Below are 20,134 nucleotides of genomic sequence, written 5' to 3' on the forward strand. Positions count from 1 at the left end.
CCAAATATAGACTTCTGATCTATATTCAGGTTACACAAGTTTCTGCCCAGTGCATACCCCTAGTAGTGAAGACAAAAAAAAAAAAAATGGAGACATCTTGGAGGAGAATGGGATGTTTTTTGGTGCCTCCACCCTTGTTTATTCCTGCTTTCCTCCCCGTCTGAGTTAATTAAATGCCCACCATCCTTTGGTGTTTAAAGCATTCTGGATATGCCTCATATTGGAGACTGAAGTTTCTAAAACATACTGGTCACCCATGTCTTTACAATTCATTAGGCTGTTTAATACAGTAACTGTTAAAAACAGACTTGATCATAGCCAGACAGCAAAAAGCAGCTCAGGTGAAGTCTGATCACTGTTCCAGCCTGCCATGTGAACTTGTATGGAGAGGGGATTCTGCAGTTGGGGTGCTACGGAGAAAGTTGTCCACTAGCTTACACTGCCATCCTAAGATCTGAAGGTGGAGACACTCAGAAATGTACTGTGTTTGAAGGTCTTATTTGTAGCCAGATGCATATGAAGAACAACTGGCTTTTCAGATTTTTTTTTTTGTCATGTGCAGCACCATCTTTTGAGAGCCCTATTTTTTATTTGTTTTACTTCTGCAGCATCTTTACAAATAATCTTCTATCTGACCCTGTTCTGAAATTTAATTATGTAATTTCTAAATTCTTGTTCCAATATCTCCAAATATCTTATCAGTCTCTTGTTTTGTACTTCATTATAGATATTTTTAGATCTTATAAAATGTACCAGTTCTGGGAATCCTTTTTTTCTTCCTCCTCCCCACTCCCAGTAGTTAGATTCTTTCTGTACATCGGGTGCAGTTCTGTCAGTTTCAGAAAATAGATTGTCTGCCATTGACAATGAACATGGTATTTCACCAATAGCCACTTAGCCATTAAGCTTAATCCAACAAAGACAGAGGTCCTGTTCCGGAGCTGGGGTGGAGTAGAACAGAGTATCAGACTCCCAGCCCTGGATGGCACACCATTTGTGCTGGCCCAGAAGGCAAAGGGCCCAGGAGTGATCCTGGATGCCTCACTTTCTATTGAGGCCCAGGTCATCACAGTTGCCAGGTCAGCCTTTTATTACCTTCAGCAGATCAGGCAGATCAGATCTCTCCCCTCAGGACTTAGCTACAGTGACTCATGCAATGGTCACTTCCAGACTGGACTACTGTAACTTGCTGTATGCAGGCTTGCCCTTGAGGCTAATCCGGAAACTCCAGCTGGTGCAAAATGTGGCAGTGTGCCTGCTGATGGCACTGCCTTTGCAAGCACATATTCAGCCGCCACTACACCATTTACACTGGGTACCTATTGAGTACCAGATTCGCTTCAAGATTTTGTTATTGACCTTCAAAGCCTTGCATGGCCTGGGACTGACATATCTGAGGGACTGCCTCTCCCCATATGTGCCCCAAAGGGCTTTATGCTCAGAAAACCAACATCTTCTGGTTGTCCCTGGCCCTAGGGATGTCCACTTAATCTCAATTACTGCCAGGGCTTTCTCTGCCCTGGTGGAACATGCCCTGCCAGATTTACTACCTTTTTGCAGGGCCTCCAAGATGGAGCTGTTCCACCAGGCCTTTGAATGAGGCAGCGGGCATCCAAACTAAGTTAAATCTGCCTTCCTTGCTGAAGTACTGAAATATGACATCATTGATTTACTAGCCAGGTGGAGATGGCACTAATTTGAATCTCTTCTGTCTCCTGCTCTGCAACCAGGAGGTTCAGTTGTTTTAATGTATTGATTTTATTGGTCTTAATATAACAATTCTAACTGTTTGACTGTGTTGTAATCCTCTCTGAGCCTGTTTGCAGGATAGAGCAGAATATAAATTAACTAAATAAATAAATTGAATTCTTTCATTGTTCCTTTTCTGTTCTGTAATAGCGATACAAATATAAATTAATATTTGATTGGAGTTAATGGTAGTCGCATACATCTATGTTAATATATGTCAGCTATTGGGATACTAAGTTTCTAATAAACATCTATCTACTATTATCAAAGAGGAAAGAAATAAAAAAAGGGACATCACCTTTTGGATGCATATTAAAATAAACTTTTTTTTCTTTTTTTTAAATTTAGCATTCGCACTTGCAGAATTAATTGATAACTCTTTGTCAGCTACTTCTCAAAATACTAGTATTCGAAGCATACAGTTAAAACTGGTAAGATACTAAGTAGTTATTCTAATATTTTAAGACTTACTGCTTCATAGTGTCTTTATATTTATATGCTATTTATTTTATTTCTTATTTTTATTTTTTTTTTAAGTTATTCGATGATGCCCAGGGAAAGCCAGCTATTGCCGTTATAGATAATGGAAGAGGTATGACTTCTAAACAACTTAATAATTGGGCTGTATATCGGTTGTCAAAATTCATACGGCATGGTGACATTGAAAGGTTTGTAAATTCTAATGTTTGTGATATTTAGCTGTAAATGTGATGAATTTAGGAAATTCGTATAAAACTTTCACATCTTGTGCTTTTAGTATCTGCTGTTGGAATGGAATCAGCATATCTGATGTTGGCAAATATATTGAAATTCAGTTAACTGTAGAGATCAGTATGAGTTGGGGGGAGACCTATGTCTATTTGAAGAAAAGATTCAGGTACAAACTGGTGAAGCAGTGCTGGAACATGGCTAGGCAGCATGTCAACATGCATCCCCAACACATTCCCAGTATGAGTCTGAAACTCCTATAAATCTCGCTTTCTCAACTGAGAAGACAGCTTTAGAAAAGATCCAGTGGTACATTTGCAGAAATGATCAACATGTGAACAATGAATAAAAAGTAACCCTTATATATTATATTTTGCAATCTCAGTACTTCTAAGTTTATTTTGCATTTTTGAATTACTGGCATTGCAACAGTTGCATCAGCAATACCAACATTTCTGTTCTGCCTCTCGTCTTTCTAGAAGCTGGCAAATGATAAGATATGTGGTAATATTTACAAAGGTAATTGCAGTAAAATTATGTGCCATGTCTTACATGTGCAATGTCTTAATAGCTACCATAAAGTAAATTGGTATCCTGGAACATTTATGTAAACATGTGATAGGGATATTTTGTGACCTATTCATGCTATAGTAAATTTTACACAGTTTCTAGATCACAAATAGCTGCATATTGGTAACTTTGTCAACAATGATCTTATTAACGCTTGGTAAACAGTTTTAGACATTTCATTTTATCTGACTTTGACATTAGTGATCATTCAGGATATGTACGCCCTGCAGCAGTACCTCGCAGTTTAAACAGCGATATATCATATTTTGGAGTTGGTGGAAAACAAGCAGCGTTTTTTGTTGGGCAATCAACCAGAGTAAGTAACATTCAATCTTTTTGTAACTTGGTCCAGTAACATGGTCCAGTGACTGGGAATGCTGAGTGTTGCCCTCCTTACCCCTTTCATCATTCTGCGTCCTCTGGTAAGTGACTTCTCCCACCCCACTGTCAATTTTCCAAACAGACCATAGCCCAATACTTGGAAGTGATTGGCTGAAGTAATGGAATTGCTTTACTCCAGGGGGTGGGGAATGTCAGGCCCGAGGGCTGTTTACAGCCCTCAAGATCACTTAGTCTGGCCCGAGGGGATTGTTGGGCAAAGCTGAGCCACGTGGTGGCCTCCCAGGGGCCTGGCTGGACAGTCAGGATCGTGGGGCCCAGCCATGCTGTGCAGTGGCCTCCCTGGGGCCCGGCTGGCTGGCAGGGATTGCAGGGCCCAGCCACACTGTATGGCGGCCTCCCTGGGTCCTGACTGGCCAACCAGGGTTGCTGTGGGATCTGGAAAAGTCACCTTCACAGTTCAGGTAAGTTTCCCCCTCATTTCTTTATTTCCCTTTCATTCTATCTCTTCCTCCAGTTTCTTTGATTCTTATAATTCCCCTCCCTCCCTCCCTTCCTTCCTTCCTTCCTCCCTCCCTCCCTCCCTCCCTTTCTTTCTTTGAAGACGTGGAAATATTGGGCACCCTGGACAGTAGTGACCATGTGATCTTGGAATTTACAGTCTTAGGGAAGGGAAAAGTTATACATAGTCAGACTTATAGGCTGGACTTCAGAAAGGCAAACTTCAATAAACTTAGAACTATGCTGGGTAAAATCCCATAGTCAGAAATACTTAGGAAGTATGGGGTTCAGGAGGGGTGGGAGCTTCTTAAAAGCAAATTACTAAAGCCCAATCACAGACGATTCCTATGAGTAGAAAAACTGGAAAAAGCCTAAAGAAGCCGAGTTGGCTCCATAAACAGCTCTCTAAAGACTTGAGAAAAAAAAGACTCCTTTAGGAATTGGAAGGAAGGCCTTATAATCAACGATGACTATAAACAAATCACCAGTGCTTGTAGAGAAAAAGTTAGGAAAGCTAAAGCTCAGTATGAGCTTAGGCTGGCCAAAGATGCTAAAAACAACAAAAAAGGGTTCTTATGTCCAGAGTAAGAAAAAAAGCAAAGATATGGTAGGCCCATTGCGAGGGATGGAAAGTGAAATTGTAACAGGTAATGAGGAAAGGACGGAACTGCTCAATTCCTACTTTTCCTGTCTTCTCTTCTGAGTGAAACGGTGCTCAACATGGCAAAAACAGAACATATAAGGAGGGTATGAAATTCCAACCTAGGATCAGCATGGGGTTGTACATAAACATCTAGTTTCTTCTATGTCCTCAGGGCCAGATGAATTGCATCCAAGGGTTCTAAAAGAACTTACGGATGTAATTTCTGAGCCTCTGGCTATTATTTTTGAGAATTCTTGGAGAACAGGATAGGTGCCGGAAGATTAGAAAGGGCCAATTTTGTCCCCATCTTCAAGAAGGTGTGGGGGGGAGGATCCGGGTAACTACCGACCCATCAGCTTGATGTCTATACCTGGAAAATCTTTAGAACAAATCATCAAACAGTCGGTCCTGGAAATTTAGAAAGAATTGATGTGATTACTAAGAGCCAGCATGGGTTTCTCAAGAGCAAGTTGTGTCAAACTAACCTGATCTCTTCTTTTTGAGAAAGAAGACTATCTTGCTGGATTAGGGGAATGCTGTAGACATCATTTATCTTGATTTCAGTAAGGCTTTTGATAAGGTTCCACATACTATCCTTGTTGACAAGTTGGTAAAATGTGGTTTGGATCCTGTTACCATTAGCTGGATCTGTAACTGGTCGACAGATCGCACCCAAAGAGTGCTTGTGAATGGTTCCTCATCCTCTTGGAAGGAGTGATGTGGAGTGCCTCAAGGATCTGTCCTGGGACCTGTTTTGTTCAAAATCTTTATAAATGATTTGGATGAAGGAATAGAGGGAATGCTTATTAAATTTGCCGATGATGCTAAATGAGGAGGGGTTGCAAATACAGTAGAAGATAGAAACAGGATACAGGATGACCTTGACAGGCTGGAAAACTGGGCTAAAATCAATAAAATGAATTTCAACAGGGATAAATATAAATCCAATGCATAGTTATAGGATGGGGGAGACTTGTCTTAGCGGTAGTATGTGCAAAAAGGATCTAGGGGTCTTAGTGGAGCATACGCTGAACATGAGTCAACAGCGTGATGTGGTGGCTAAAAAGGCAAATGCAATTTTAGGCTGTATCAACAGAAGTATAGTCTCCAGATCACATGATGTGATGGCATCGTTTTACTCTGCTCTGGTAAGACTTCACCTGGAGTATTGTGTTCAGTTTTGGGCACCACATTTTAAGAAGGATGTAGACAACCTGGAATGGGTCCAGAGGGCGATGAAGATGGTGAGGGGTCTGGAGACCAAGTCCTATGAAGAAAGGTTGAAGGAGCTGGGGATGTTTAGCCTGGAGAGGAGGCGGCTGAGAGGTGATATGATCACCATCTTCAAGTACTCAAAGGGCTGTCATATAGAGATTGGTGTGGAATTGTTTTCTGTGGCCCCAGAAGGTAGGACCAGAACTAATGGGTTGAAATTAAATCAAAAGAGTTTCCTGCTCAACATTAGGAAGAACTTCCTGACAATTAGAGTGATTCCTCAGTGGAACAGGCTTCCTCAGGAGTGGTGGGCTCTCCTTCCTTGGAGGTTTTTAAACAGAGGCTAGATGGCCATCTGACAGCAATGAAGATCCTGTGAATTTGGGGTAGATATTTGTGGGTTCCTGCATTATGCAAGGGGTTGGACTAGATGATCCTGGAGGTCCCTTCCAACTCTATGATTCTTCCCCCTTTCTTTATTTCCCTTTATTACCTTTTCTTCCCCCATTTATTTCGCTTTCTTTCCATTTCTTCTCCCCTTTCTTTTCCTTTATTTCCCTCTTCCCTAGGCAAATGGCTAGTTTGCCGCCTTCCCCTCCTCCCTCCCCGGTCAATTTCAGTGCTGGGGAACCAGCATGGAGCACCACACTCCCCAGTGGGCCATCTGCAGGCTGCATCGCCTCCCCCCCATGGCCATGCCTCCTCCTCCTCTCTCCCCACTGTGGTCAATTTCAGTGCTGGCCGGGGAACTGGCACTGGAGTGCCGCACTCCCTGGTGGGCCATCTCTGGGGCTGCCGCGTCTCCCCCCCTCCATGTGGCCGTGCCTCCTCCTACCTCCCCTCCGTCACTGTTGTCAATTTCAGTGCCAGCCGGGGAACCAGTGGGCCTTCTAAAGTCGACCCCGCCCCACCGAAAACTCACTTAAAAGTCAGCGCCGCCGGCCTGCTGGCCACAGAGGAAGGAAAGAGTGCACACTGCCTCCTCCCCCAGGAAGTGGGAGGAGGGAATGGCAGTGCGCACCCTTTCCTTCCTCTGTGACCAGCAGGCCAGCGGCACTGACTTTAAGTGAGTCTTTGGAGGGGCGGCTTTAGATGGCCCACCAGGGAGTGTGGGGCTACAGCACCGATTCCCCTGCTGGCAATGAAATTGAACCCGAAGGGGAGGGTGAAGGAGGCATGGCCGTGTGGGGAGGAAAGGTAGGGGGAGGTGCTGCAGCCCCGCAGATGGCCCGCCACAGAGTGCGGCGCTCCAGCACCGGTTCCCTGACCGGCATTGAAATTGACCAGGGAGGAGGATATGCGGCCGTGGGGGGAGAAGGTGGGGGGGCAGCGTGGCCCCACAGGGGGGGCACTGTGGAGGGGGGGCAGGTGTTTGCCTAGGGCGCCATGTGGCCTCGGGTCGCCCCTGCGTGAGCTATAACCAGAAATTATATTAGAGCCATGTGCGGATAGTTTGAGATGTGTGAGTTGATCCATATACAGGAATTGTATTCTGTGGCTCCATTAGGAATGTATTTATGAGAAACTGAGCAGAAGAAGAACATCAAAACTGTCTTGAAACTCTGGAAAGGACGCGTTCTCTTTCTCTCTTTATTTGGGCTTCTGTTATATTTTCCTAAACTGACAGTTCCAGATATCTATTGACTGCTATGAGCTTCAGGTGAAGCACATTGAAACTGACTCTAAAGGAGCTTTGCAGCAGGAGGACTTAAAAGACATCTATACAGAACTCTGGGAATCTGGCTATTGTGATTCTGATTCATGTATTTACTAATTGTTTGTTGTTACTACAGGCTAGAAGATATATCACTTTATATAATATATTACACATTAAGTATTGTTTTTTGGTGTTTCTGTTTCCATTATAATTTACACTGAAGCCTGACAGAGTTCTCTACATATGGAGCCCTGTCTATGCCAGGGACATCATTATGTCCATTGTTAATTCTAACTTTGAGATTTGAATTGTTTTAAATCTTGAACAGATGATAAGCAAGCCTGCAGATGCTCAAGATGTTCATGAACTTATCCTTTCTAAAGAAGATTTTGAAAAAAAAGAGAGAAATAAAGAAGCTATATATAGTGGATACATTAGAAACAGGAAGGTAATGCAGTGGAACCTGAGTGGCTTGTTTACGCATACAAATAGTTGAAATGTTTGTCTTGCAGTATATATTAGGATCTGGGCATTATATGAATTGTAGCTGCTAATTTTCTTTTCTGGTATATAGCTTGAAATAAAATATAGGACCAATTCTTGCCTAGATCTGTAAGCTTTGTGGTTTCATGTTCCTGATACTAGACCCCATGATAAACTTTTAGACAGATGTTGTGTTTCTTGTCATGTGACCTCTGTTTTTTTTAATCTACCTTTCTCTCAGCCTTCTGACTCTTCCCATATTGATAATGACGATGAACGATTCCTGCACAATCTTATTTTGGAAGAAAAGAACAAAGAAAGTTTCACTGCAGTCGTTATTACTGGAGTACAACCAGATCATGTGTTGTATTTAAAAAACAACTTTTACCTTTGGACAAGGCAGCTGGCGTGAGTTATCATTTTATTTTCAGAAGCCAACCATCATATCCAAAGCTTTTATTGTGCATTTCCCACAAAACATGAAAACTGTCTCAGGTGTTTATGTCAGATTAGTAGACAGAAGGTCATATAAAAGTACTTTTGAGCTTGGAGTCTTTTGAAAGGAGTGTGAAGATCAGTGTATCTTCCATATACAATTTTGTTACTCAAGGATTGGAAGCAATAGAACTTTTCATGCTCTGGCAGACCTTACTCACTAGACCAGTTCAGGTACAGTGTGAAACCATTGTTTAATTAAACTAGCCATAGTTAGTTGACTGTTAATACAGGCCACTGGACTTCATCTTAACCATGGTTTAGTGTTATTTACCACCCTGGCTCAATCAGTTCCTTTCCTGCTAGCTGGAACTGGATGGGATTTCTAGTAACAGCCAGGAACATGGATCTATGCTTGCTAGGGTTGCCAGCTCCAGGTTGGGAAATACCTGGAGATTTTGGGGTTAGAGGCTGTTGAGGGTAGGGTTTGAGGAGGTGAGGAGCCTTATAATGCCATACAGTCCACTCTGTAAAGCAGCCATTTTCTCTAGGGGAACTGATCTCTGTTGCCTGGAGATTAGCTGTAGTAGTGGTAGATCTGCAGCCACCACCTGGAGGCTGGCAATCCTAACAGTGTAAGCCAAAATGCCCTCAAAACAAGGTTGGGGAATTGTCAGGTGGGCACCTGGCTTAGTCAGGATCTTTTTACCTGTGTATACAGGATCCCACATCCAGAAAGTAATGCTTAAAAATATTAGGGACTCTAAGTAAAACAATTACAATTTATTCCAGAAAAATATAGGCTTGCATACAAGATAAAATACTCATAAAATCATTCATACAGTCCTAGGAAATATAGAGAGATAGAGAGACAATACATGGGTAGACAAACAGGGTGATAATTACCAATCGTAGTCTTCAAGAAGGCTCCAATGGCGACGATAGAGGACAGGGGAAATGGGACCCTCAACTGTGGCTGGGATCGGGGATGGATCTAGACAGCGGAACTGGGGTACTGCTAGATGCACACATGAGTGGAGTTGGGCCAGAGGTTAAATAGACTACCTTGGACCCTCAGGGGATGGGAGGCACAGGGGTGGATGACAGGTGGTCAGCTGGTACATGACCTCAGAAAAGGGGAGACTCTGCAGTGACCATAAGGGCTGGACTTCTGCAGTAGCCAATAGCAAGTTAATTGGTGGCACCTAATTGGGTGCCCATGACTGACCAATGAACAAGCATGGTCCATAGATACCTGGTTGAACTTTCAGGTTGCAATGGACAAGGGTGAGGCTCCAAAATGACAGTTGGGGAGAAGAATGGAAGAGATTATTGAGTGGGGAGATGCTTAAGACTATTAAACTTATCTAAAAGGGTGACAATAGAGAGCCAAATCATTGCCTAGGTAACACCCGGTTTACACAAAGGAACTTGGCTCTGACTGAAGATGGTCTTCCTCTTCTTTAGTCTTCTTGGCACCAGTCTTTGTCTTGAGTTCCATTAGACAAAGGCTTAGGCGATCTGGCAGGATCCATGCCTAAGATAAGCTTGATTGCCTTATGCAGAAGTTGAAGCAGCTGTTGGATATGGAGTCAGGAAAACAAGATGGATTCTGGTGGTGTTAGCCTTTGGTTCATGGAAACAGGCTGGAAATGCAGCCTGTTCATGCAGTGGCTTCTTCCACTGCAGCGGCCAAGACTGGGCACACAAGGAGCAGCTGGAAGCTTGTCTGTAGTTCGGCTAACACCCATCCAGAGATGTAGAATGCTGCTGCAAAGCTGAGGCTTATAGTATCCACATAAGCCTTAGAAACCGTGAGCAAAGTCCACTTCTTAGAGCAGATGTGTTCGGGTCAAAACTCCAGGCACCATGGCAACCATACGAGTGATCATGATGTCCATGTGTATGAAAAGTAGGGTCTTTTTCTTACAACAGAGTGCAGAATTATGCATTGGTGCAATGTACATTTAGCTCAGCTTCCGAATACCAGTTGGAGATAGCAATTTTTAGATACTTAAGCTACAAATAATTGTCTGCTAGAATATTCCATATCGTCTATTTTTATTTTGCTCTATATTTTAGTCTGACTTCTAATATTGCAGGCATATATATCATTACTATATACATGGGCCAAAAGGAAATGAAAATAACTCTCCAGTGAAGGAATTAGGAACTTTCAACAGTATTGATATTGAGGTAAGACCTATATCAATATGATAGAAAATTATTGTATATCAATTATACAATCATGTGTTATCATCGTATGTTATTTTAAATTATATGGTAAATATTAAAATTCTAGAATAATGGACTGGATTACACCAGGCAGTTTTTGCAGCATGAGGAAGTGTTCTAACAATGAAAGAACTTCCAAATGCAAAAGACCGTCAGAATCTAACCCATTCATTATATTTACTAGGTGTTTTGATAATTCATGTTAATTTCATCCATGGATGACTATGATAAGGAAGTTTCTCTGTAAAACTTACATTTATTTGTGCTTTTATTTAGATTTCAATATTTGAAAAAGGAAAGACACCCAAGATTGTGAATCTTAATGAAATCAAAGATGATATGCAGACCTTATATATAAATACAGCTGCTGATAACTTTGAGTTTAAGGCTCAAGTCGAAGGAGAAGGTGTAGTGGAAGGCATTATTCGTTACCATCCTTTCTTGTATGATAAAGAAACCTATCCTGAAGATCCTTGCTTTCCTTCAAGTAAGTTAAAAGTCATTTATGCTAGTTGACCTTCAAATGAAAGAGGCTCAATTTGGTCAATTAATTGATGTTTCTAAACATTACTATATTTAATGATGTGTGGTATTAGTTAAACATGCTGTGAAATTCATATGTTAAAGTATACCTTCTGAACTGCAGATTCTTTGCATATATTGATGGCATGCAAGGATATAAATTAGTATTGTGAATGACCTGTTTTCCAACCAGTAACAATGGTCGTGTCATCCAGTGCTGTGGCTGTCAAACAGTTTCGTATATATGGAAGTTCAGGCAGCTCCCTGACTTTTATCTCTTTGATATGTCTTTTTCCCATCATGAGCTTAACTTGACCCTTGGCAGACTCTTTTTAGTTCCTTGAATAAAACAGATCATCTGTCTTCTAATAGGTAGAAGATTTGGTAGCTGAAGAAGACGACTTTAATGTTTTCTCCGAAACTTCTTCCTACTTTGTTTTACATTAGTCGGTGCTTGCTTTTTCTCATTTTCTTTGGCTATTGCTAAGCCTTACATTTTTAAAAAATGAGTAGAGTTGAATTTTGTAGACAGTTATATTCATATTTTGGTTATTTGGGTATAATAGAATCATGACTGGCCACGAAAGTGGAATTAAATAACTATAGGTGACAACAAAAAGTTAATATGGAAACAGTTATGTATTAAACAATTGAAGTGCATAATTAAAATAGTTAAAATAGATGGTTGAGACTAGGGATGGACACAAATCAAACCACTGTTCATGCACAAGCCGGGCACTCATGAGCCAGGGGTTCAGGGAACCGTACCTCCCACGAACCGTCCCTGAACTTCCTGAACCTCCCATGGAGGTTCATTAGGTTCCAAGAGGATTCGTTCCTTCCTTGGCTTCCCCAGGCACCAAGCAACTGCAGAGCTGCTGGGAAGCCAAGGGGAGGCTGCTTGAACTGCCTTCCCTTCTGTGATTGGCTTCCACAGTTGCCCCACATCATCTGAGCCCACAGGAAGACTTCTTCCCACATTCTCAGCTGTTTTGCAGATTCAGCTGTGGAAACCAGGCACCCCAGCTGAGCCCACGGGGAGAGGTTTCTCCAATGTTTCTTCACTTCCCTAGCCAGCCTGCCAGGGCTAGCTGACTGGGGAATGGAAGAAAGATCAGGGAGAGATCTCACCATTGTACCCTATGGGGCCATAGGATACATTGGAGACATTGTGCTGCTGCTGTGGCACAACCCTGTTTAAACCTCTTCTCTCTAGAGTTGCACTGCAGCCATGGCACAATCTCTCCATTGTTATCCTATAGGGCTGTAGAATACAATGAAGAGCTCATCGTCTGGAGATTTAAATGCCTCCCCCTCCCTCCCCCAGCCATGCGGCTTCTGCAGGTCAGCTGGAGAAGGAGGGAGGTGGCATTTAAATTCCTCCCCCTCCCTTCCCCAACCATAGCGAACCAATGAACCACAAATTGGTTTGGAGGAAATGATGGTTTGGTTGGTTTGTGCAATCAAATGAATCATGATGCAAAACAAATCACCATTTTCCTAGTTCATGCCTATCCCTAGTTGAGACAGTTAAGCTCACTCAAGTTCCCCTTAAGCTTCTTTAAATAAAATTAAATTGTAAAGCCTTGCTGGAAGACCCTGAGGGTGGATGCCTGCCTCATACTGTTTCATAGCAGTGGAGCAGCAACAGAAAAGGCTCAAGCTATTACATCCTTGAGAGCCAGGGGACTCTTATTAGTTGCTGCTGTGAGGAGTGCTATTGCTGCACAGGTTCATATAAAGAGATTCTGTTGAGTAAGCTTCAGCCTTTTTTAACACTCATCTTGCTCATTGCTCAATCCAGTTATTGATCAGAGCTTAAAGTATACAATATGCATTTGTTTGAATCTGCAGTGCTTCGGTCTGTAGAATGCATTTTGTTTTAATCTCACCCTTTTGAATTTAGGGTTAAAAGAAGACGATGATGAAGATGATGATTTAATAGATAAGGGAGGCAGAGGAAAGAGACCTATTTTTGAATGTTTTTGGAATGGAAGATTAATACCCTACACAACTGTGGAAGCGTAAGTTGTGCAGTAGTGGCATTATATATCTAATAATGTTTTATAAGTAATAAAGTAATTTACTAGCACTAGTATGGATTTTTCTTAATTTTCCAAACATTGTCTTTTTCTCTGAAGTTTTGAGTGGTGTGCTTTTCCCAAGAAAAGAGGGATTGTTCCAGTGGAATGTTACAACAGAATTTCTGGAGTATTATTTACAAATGATAAATTTCAAGTCAGCACAAACAAGCTGACTTTCATGGATTTGGAGCTAAAGTTAAAAGATAAGGATACACTTTTTACCAGAGTCGTCAATGGACAGGTAATACTTTTGCAATATATTTGTTTTGCAGTATTAAATAAATGGATTTGCGGAAATCAAGAATTCTTCTTGTTTTGGTTTTATTGGTTTTATGAAGCTGTTGGTGTCTCTCTGATGGTTTAATTTCTTATTATATGTTATGTATGTTCAGTTATGCTGTGTTCTTTTAATATTAAGAATTTTAAGAATTTAATTGCAATAAGCAATTAATTTGTTCAAAAAATACTTTCCAGCGATGAAATGATTTTTGATATCTGTATAGTGTATCCGGGTTATCGGATTTGAATGTGAGAATGTGGATTACTGATTAATAGCTAGTCTTGGGCAGGTCATTCCTTAGCCTTGGCTTTCTCACATTGAGGCCAAATGTTAGTATTTGTTTTTTGGAAAATGTGGTGCAAAGTGTAATATTTTATTATGGTATATGAACCCTGAGGCTGGTAAAGGTTGAAGGTAAATGAAGAAGGGGGCAGCAAAAAAATGAGATTAGGTAGACAATTAGGTAGACAACCGATGCAATGAATGTGAATTTGAACAAACTTAGGAGGACTGTGGAAGATAGAAGGGCCTGATGTGATGTGGTCCATGGGGTCACAAAGAGTCAGACTTGGCTGTGCGACAACAACAACATGAACATATGGGGTACTGGTTGATAATTTCCATTTTTAATTCTGACAGTAGGATGTTAAAACATTAAATATCCACAAATTTTAAGGCCTTAAAGAAGCATAAGTATGTATACAAATAACATCATAAATAACAAGTCCAGATTTTGTAATGCATGTACAAAACTCTTCACAGGAACAGAGAATGAAAATTGACAAAGAATTTGCATTGTGGCTCAAAGACTGCCATGAAAAATATGACAAACAGATAAAATTCACTCTTTTTAAAGGAATAATTACACGCACTGATCAGCCCTCAAAAAGAATGCAGAGTCCTTGGGCAACATACTCAGCAATAGAATGGGATGGAAAAATATATAAAACTGGGCAGCTGGTAAGTTAACTGTTTATTGAAGATTGCAGACACTTTAAAGTATTTCCTTGGAATACTATATTTCTTGTTACATATTTATGTTAATTGAATAGGTCTACCAAATATTTTCTTAGAATTCTATAGTAAAGAGCATGTTTAAAAGGCACATAAGGCAGCTAAAATTTTGTTTTTGTTCTAGATAAAAACAATTAAAACAGTTCCAATATTCCATGGAAGTATACTGAATTTTTTTTTATATGGAGACCATGATGGAGATGTGTATGCTACTGGGGGAGAAGTTCAGATAGCTTTGGTAAGTAAATTGCTGGCATTTTAAACTAAATTAGTGATTAAATTGGATTCATGTCATGTAAACATTTCTTGAAAGCACAAGATAGGGCATTCTGAATAATATCTGGGGATTTGTGTATGGGGAAAGGTATTTGTGAAGTTCCTGCATTGTTCAGGGGGCTGGACTAGATGACCCTGGAGATCACTTCCTACGTTATAATTCTGTGATTCTATGACATAACTGTAAACTGAAACTCACTTTAAGTTGAATACTGTTAAAATTTAAAGCTGAACTTTCAACTACTAGTAATTTTATTTATTTTCTCACTTGGTCTGTTCCATTTTGTCACTGTAGCCCTGCACTGATACTCAACCTCAACATTGTAATTGGCTGGGAATGGTTCTGCTGTTTGTGCATGACTATGATGCATTGGATTTTACATTTGCATGGGAACCTGTACTCAAAAGCCAGTATGCACAGGCCCTGTATGAAGTCCACACTTGAGCATAGGCTGGGAGAGAGGCAAGAGTAATCCTGGTTTCCCACTGGGTATGGGGTTTTAATTTCTTCAAAGAGAAGGGCTGCCAGGTCCACCCTGACTGCTGGTGAGAGTAGGGTAGCCAGGTCCAGGTTGGGAAATCCTGGAGATTTGGGGGGGGGGGGGGGGTGGAGCCTAGGGAGGGCAGCAGGTACAGTGCTACGGAGTTCACCCTCCAAAACATCCATTTTCTCCAGGGGAATTGATCTCAGTAGTCTGGAAATGAACTATAGTTCTGGGTGGTCCCCAGGTCCCACCAGGAGGCTGGCATCCTTAGATGGGCCACCAAAAATCATTGTTATATATGATCCAATTGGATGAAGAATATCAAAGGAAGCTCTTTCTTTTGTGATATATAGATTAACGTAGGTTATACCAGCTGGAAATCAGCAATAAACTAAAAACCTGTAATAGGTTATTTAATTTATATATAATTCTGAACAAGACTCCAGAATGCAGATCAAAGAATCCTCATAATGGAAATTTTTCAGCAAATCCAGGACCACCTTTAGGTTTGCAGAAAAATTTGATAAAATGAGGGGAGGGGTTGTGTGTTTTTAAACCCTTAAAATTTGAGAGACTTTTATTGAAAAAAATGCCAACTGGCATGTGATCATAGCATTTTAACTGTGGGGTTTTAAAAAATTGATATGAAAGAAAGCAGGGGGAAGGAGAAGATGAGAACAAAGTAATAGCAAAATTTGGAACCAACCACAGTCAGCAGGGCATCAGAAAGGATAAAGGTTGAAACAGAAGTATTTGAACAAAGCAGGAGTCAAGTTGCACCTTTAAGACCAACCAGTTTTTATTTAGAACATAAGCTTTCATGTGCTCTTAAGCACACTTCATCAGACAAGGAATCCAGCACAGTGAGCAAAGCCATACATATCTGAGCAAAGCCAGTGGCCCAGAATGCTGGTAGGCAGTGGCCCAGAATGCAACATGGTACAGATTTAAGAACCAATGACAGTGAAGTAAAATTATCTGGTAGGCAGTGGTTTAGAATGTAAAATGGTACAATGACAGAATAGTAAAATTAACAAATTGAGCGAACCTTTGATTTGAGTGATGAGCATGCGAAAGCAACAAAACATTATGCAGTAAAATTAACAAATTTTTAATTTTACTGCCTAATGTTTTGTTGCTTTCGCATGCTCATGCTACTCAGATCAAAGGTTCGCTCAATTCGTTAATTTTACTATTCTGTCATTGGACCATTTTACATTCTAAACCACTGCCTACCAGATAATTTTACTTCACTGTCAGTGGTTCTTAAATCTGCACCATATTGTATTTTGGGCCACTGCCTACCAGCTATGTATGGCTTTGCTCACTGTGCTGGATTCCTCATCTGATGAAGTGTGCTTAAGAGCACACGAAAGCTTACATTCTAAATAAAAATTAGTTGGTCTTAAGGGTGCAACTAGACTCCTGCTTTGTTCAACTGCTTCAGACCAACATGGCTGCCCGCTCGAAACAGAAGTATGTTATCCCTGTTTCTATGTAAAGCTTCTTGCTGTCACTTGGGATAGAGGGGACGGCCTGTCCCAAACACCTTATTGGTGTGTTTGTAGGAAAAATGATGAATATAAAGCTTAGAAAAATAGATACAAATAATTAGGAAGAATGGTGGTTTGCCTTAATGCTGGAGGAATTTGAGTTTTTTCATGTCTTCTGTAAAATGACACTGAGTCTAGTAACTCCATTCTTCCTTGCTTCACTTTTAAAAGGCAGTCATTAAAACAGCTTAATTTTTCAGGAACCTCAGGCGTTGTATGATGAAAAAAAGATTATTGCAATTTGCAAACTTGATCGTTCAGTATCGGACAAAGCAGTGAAGAAATACATTGAGGAGGAAATGGCAAAGTAAGATCATGTAGGCTAATGGAGAGTTAACAGAAATTCAGAAATCTGTGATGTGTACTCTTTTATATTTTGTTAAAATTTGGGTTTTTTAATTTTGAAAGGAAAATGTTAATGTTTTAATATTCCACTTGATTCTACTAAAGTTATTTACAACCACAGCTCTTTATTGTAGGCTTCCTGATAAGTTGTCGGTAACATGGCCTGAAGGAGATGAATTGTTACCAAATGAAACGAGACATGCAGGAACTACCATAGGTATTCTAATTTGCCAAACAATTTAGTTAATATTAATTCCTTATTTGTAATGACTTAAATGAGCACTTGGATTTCTTTTACATCCATTATTGTTTCTCTACTTTCTTACAGGTGCATTAAGAATTGAAATCTTGAATAAAAAGGGAGAAGCCATACAAAAGCTTCCTGGTACAAGTCATGGGGGATCAAAGAAACTACTTGTGGAACTCAAGGTTATTTTACATTGTAAGAATGCACGTAATTTTTTTTCATTAGAGAATTTTATGACTTTCTTATTAATGTGAATTGAAATTATTCCTGCCATCACTGTAACACAGTAAATCTCATGGCTGGAACATTTAAAGTCCTGTTTGTTTTAACTTGTAATGTTGCATATGTGGAATGTGTGGTGCAAAGTCAAAGGATTTTAATTTAAAATTGAAATAGTTCAAATATATAAGATTATTTATTTATCGGGCTTTGAGCCCAGCCTCCCCTTCAAGCAGGCTCAGGGCAGGTTACAACAGCAATAAATATACAATCTAACTTCTAAAACTACACAGCCAGTCATTGAGCAGCAATAAAATATCAGCAATAAAATATCAGCAATAGCAATACAAATCATCCAATTACTCCTTCTTCATATGCTCCCATATAGGCGCCCCACATGTGTGCAGGTGGATGGCAATTGATGCTGATGGGGCAGATGAAAGACAATATAGATCACACATAATAGCAAAGCAAAGCAATGCAAGGAAGGGGAGGCTAAAATAAATAGATCTCTGCTGCCTCAACCATAGGTCTGGCAGAACATCTCTGTTTTGCAGGTCCTGCGGATCTGCATTAAGTCCTCCAGGACCCAGTCACAGCAGGGAGAGTGTTCCCACTATACTGGTGCCGGAGCCAAGAAGGCTCTGGCTCTGGTTGAGGCTAGGCAAACATCTTTGAGGCCAGGGACCACCAACAGATCTTGATTGATCAAGTGCAATTCTGTTCTGGGAACATACTGGGAGAGACAATCCTGAAGGTATGTTGGTCCCAGATCACGTAACCTGGACCAGTCTCCAGAGTTTACTGATGTTCTTCATTTTGACCAATTTGCCAGTCTTCCTGTCTCCTTTATCTGCCACCAATCTGCTTCTCTGTTTGTCCTGCCTTGCCCAGCCCTAGTCCTTTTTAAAAAACAAATGCTTTTTTTTTGTTGTTCAGTCGCACAATCAAGTCCAACTCCTTGCAACCAGGTAAAATACTATCAGAACTTCACATTCAGATGATTCTCTCTAATCCCTGAGCAAATTTTCCTGGCTTCCATGGCAACAGATACAAATAAATCCCTCTCTCATGTAAATGTATACATCAGTATAATATATACATCAGTATCTCAAGGTATTTATCAGTATATTGAATGCAGGAACAAATTTTGGCCATAATTGCTAATAACCTTTCAAAATGCATTCACAATTCTAAGTACATTGTGAGCTCCAGTACAGTTTGAATGCCATGCCTAATCTGCTCAAGTCCTATTATCAAACCAGCTCCACAGAACTTGAAGAGATAAATCACCATTAGGAAGGTGGTGAAAGTTTAGGGTTGCCAACTCTGGGTTGGGAAAATTCTGGAGCCTAGGGAGAAACCTCAGTGGGGCATAATGTCATAGAGTTCATCCTCCAGAGTGGTCATTTTCTCCAAGGGAACTAATTTCTGCCATCTGGAGATCAAATGTAATTCTAGGAGATCTCCAGACCTCAACTGGAGGTTGGCAACTCTATAAAACTATATGCTACTGTCCATAAAATACAACTAGGAGGAAGGGGGGGGAGGTAGAGCTTGCTTTGCCAGGCTCCCTCAATTGCACAGCAGAGCTAATGAGCCAAGCCTCTCTTCTTTTGGCTGAGACTCCTTTTCCCCCTTCTCCTGGGGAAGGAAGGAAAGAACCAGAGCTTCCTTTGTCCAGTGCTAATGTTTTAAGCATGTTTTATTTTAAGTTTTTTTAAAAAAATCTTTAATTGTGTTTGTGTCCTTTATAAAGTTTATACCTCTGCTACCTAATCTTAAATAGGTACACACATGGCCCGGCTTGACATGGCCTGGCCCGACAAGGTCTCATTTATGTCAGATCTTGCCCTTATGAACAAATGAGTTCAATACCTGTGTTTGCCCCAGTGAATAAACCTAACTCCCAAGTTTCCCGTGTTGAGCTCAGTAGCCCCTGGCACAGCTTACTGATAGTGTAGTCAATCAACTTTGAGAGGACCGTGATATACATATCAGAAATGCTAAGAACTATATTAAAAAAGGTAGTCCCCTGTGCAAGCACCAGTCGTTTCTGACTCTGAGGTGACGCCGCATCACGATGTTTTCACAGTAGACTTTTTAATGGGGTGGTTTGCCATTGCCTTTCCCAGTCATCTACACTTTCCCCCCAGCAAGCTGGGTACTCTTTTTACCGACCTCGGAAGGATGGAAAGTTGAGTCAACCTTGAGCCAGCTACCTGAACCCAGCTTCTGCTGGGATTGAACTCAGGTCATGAGCAGAGCTTAGAACTGCAGTACTGCAGTTTACCACTCTGCGCCATGGGGCTGCTTAAGAACTAAATAGCGATAGAATTGAATCTGCTGAATTATTTCACTAAGCTTATAAAAACAATGTGTAAAAAAAGCAGTGTGCCGTATTATTTATTTGAATCCTATTTTCTTAAGAAATTAAGTCTGACTCTTATTTATATAATTAGATGTCTTTTTTTTTCTTTTTAAGCCCTTGATGGAGATAAGGAAATAATTTCTCATATCAGTCAGCATGGGGGTAAATGGCCTTACTGGTTCAAAAAAATGGGTGAGTGCTTT

General features: G+C 40.7%; 1 protein-coding gene across 1 annotated transcript in view; it reads left to right on the forward strand.

Moving 5' to 3' along the window:
• Positions 1 to 20,134, forward strand: part of SMCHD1 (structural maintenance of chromosomes flexible hinge domain containing 1) — a 122,222-nt gene that overhangs the window by 24,220 nt on the left and 77,868 nt on the right. Inside the window, exons 4-18 of the mRNA XM_060243944.1 lie at positions 2,098 to 2,180; positions 2,287 to 2,417; positions 3,229 to 3,343; positions 7,711 to 7,830; positions 8,107 to 8,273; positions 10,403 to 10,496; positions 10,812 to 11,022; positions 12,964 to 13,081; positions 13,199 to 13,382; positions 14,184 to 14,381; positions 14,560 to 14,673; positions 16,950 to 17,056; positions 17,229 to 17,311; positions 17,423 to 17,536; positions 20,046 to 20,123. Coding sequence (XP_060099927.1) covers positions 2,098 to 2,180; positions 2,287 to 2,417; positions 3,229 to 3,343; positions 7,711 to 7,830; positions 8,107 to 8,273; positions 10,403 to 10,496; positions 10,812 to 11,022; positions 12,964 to 13,081; positions 13,199 to 13,382; positions 14,184 to 14,381; positions 14,560 to 14,673; positions 16,950 to 17,056; positions 17,229 to 17,311; positions 17,423 to 17,536; positions 20,046 to 20,123 — 1,917 coding nt within the window. The remainder of the gene's footprint in view (positions 1 to 2,097; positions 2,181 to 2,286; positions 2,418 to 3,228; positions 3,344 to 7,710; positions 7,831 to 8,106; positions 8,274 to 10,402; positions 10,497 to 10,811; positions 11,023 to 12,963; positions 13,082 to 13,198; positions 13,383 to 14,183; positions 14,382 to 14,559; positions 14,674 to 16,949; positions 17,057 to 17,228; positions 17,312 to 17,422; positions 17,537 to 20,045; positions 20,124 to 20,134) is intronic.

The sequence above is a fragment of the Heteronotia binoei genome, chromosome 7 (assembly GCF_032191835.1).
Source record: "Heteronotia binoei isolate CCM8104 ecotype False Entrance Well chromosome 7, APGP_CSIRO_Hbin_v1, whole genome shotgun sequence".
NCBI classification, from domain to species: Eukaryota; Metazoa; Chordata; class Lepidosauria; order Squamata; family Gekkonidae; genus Heteronotia; species Heteronotia binoei.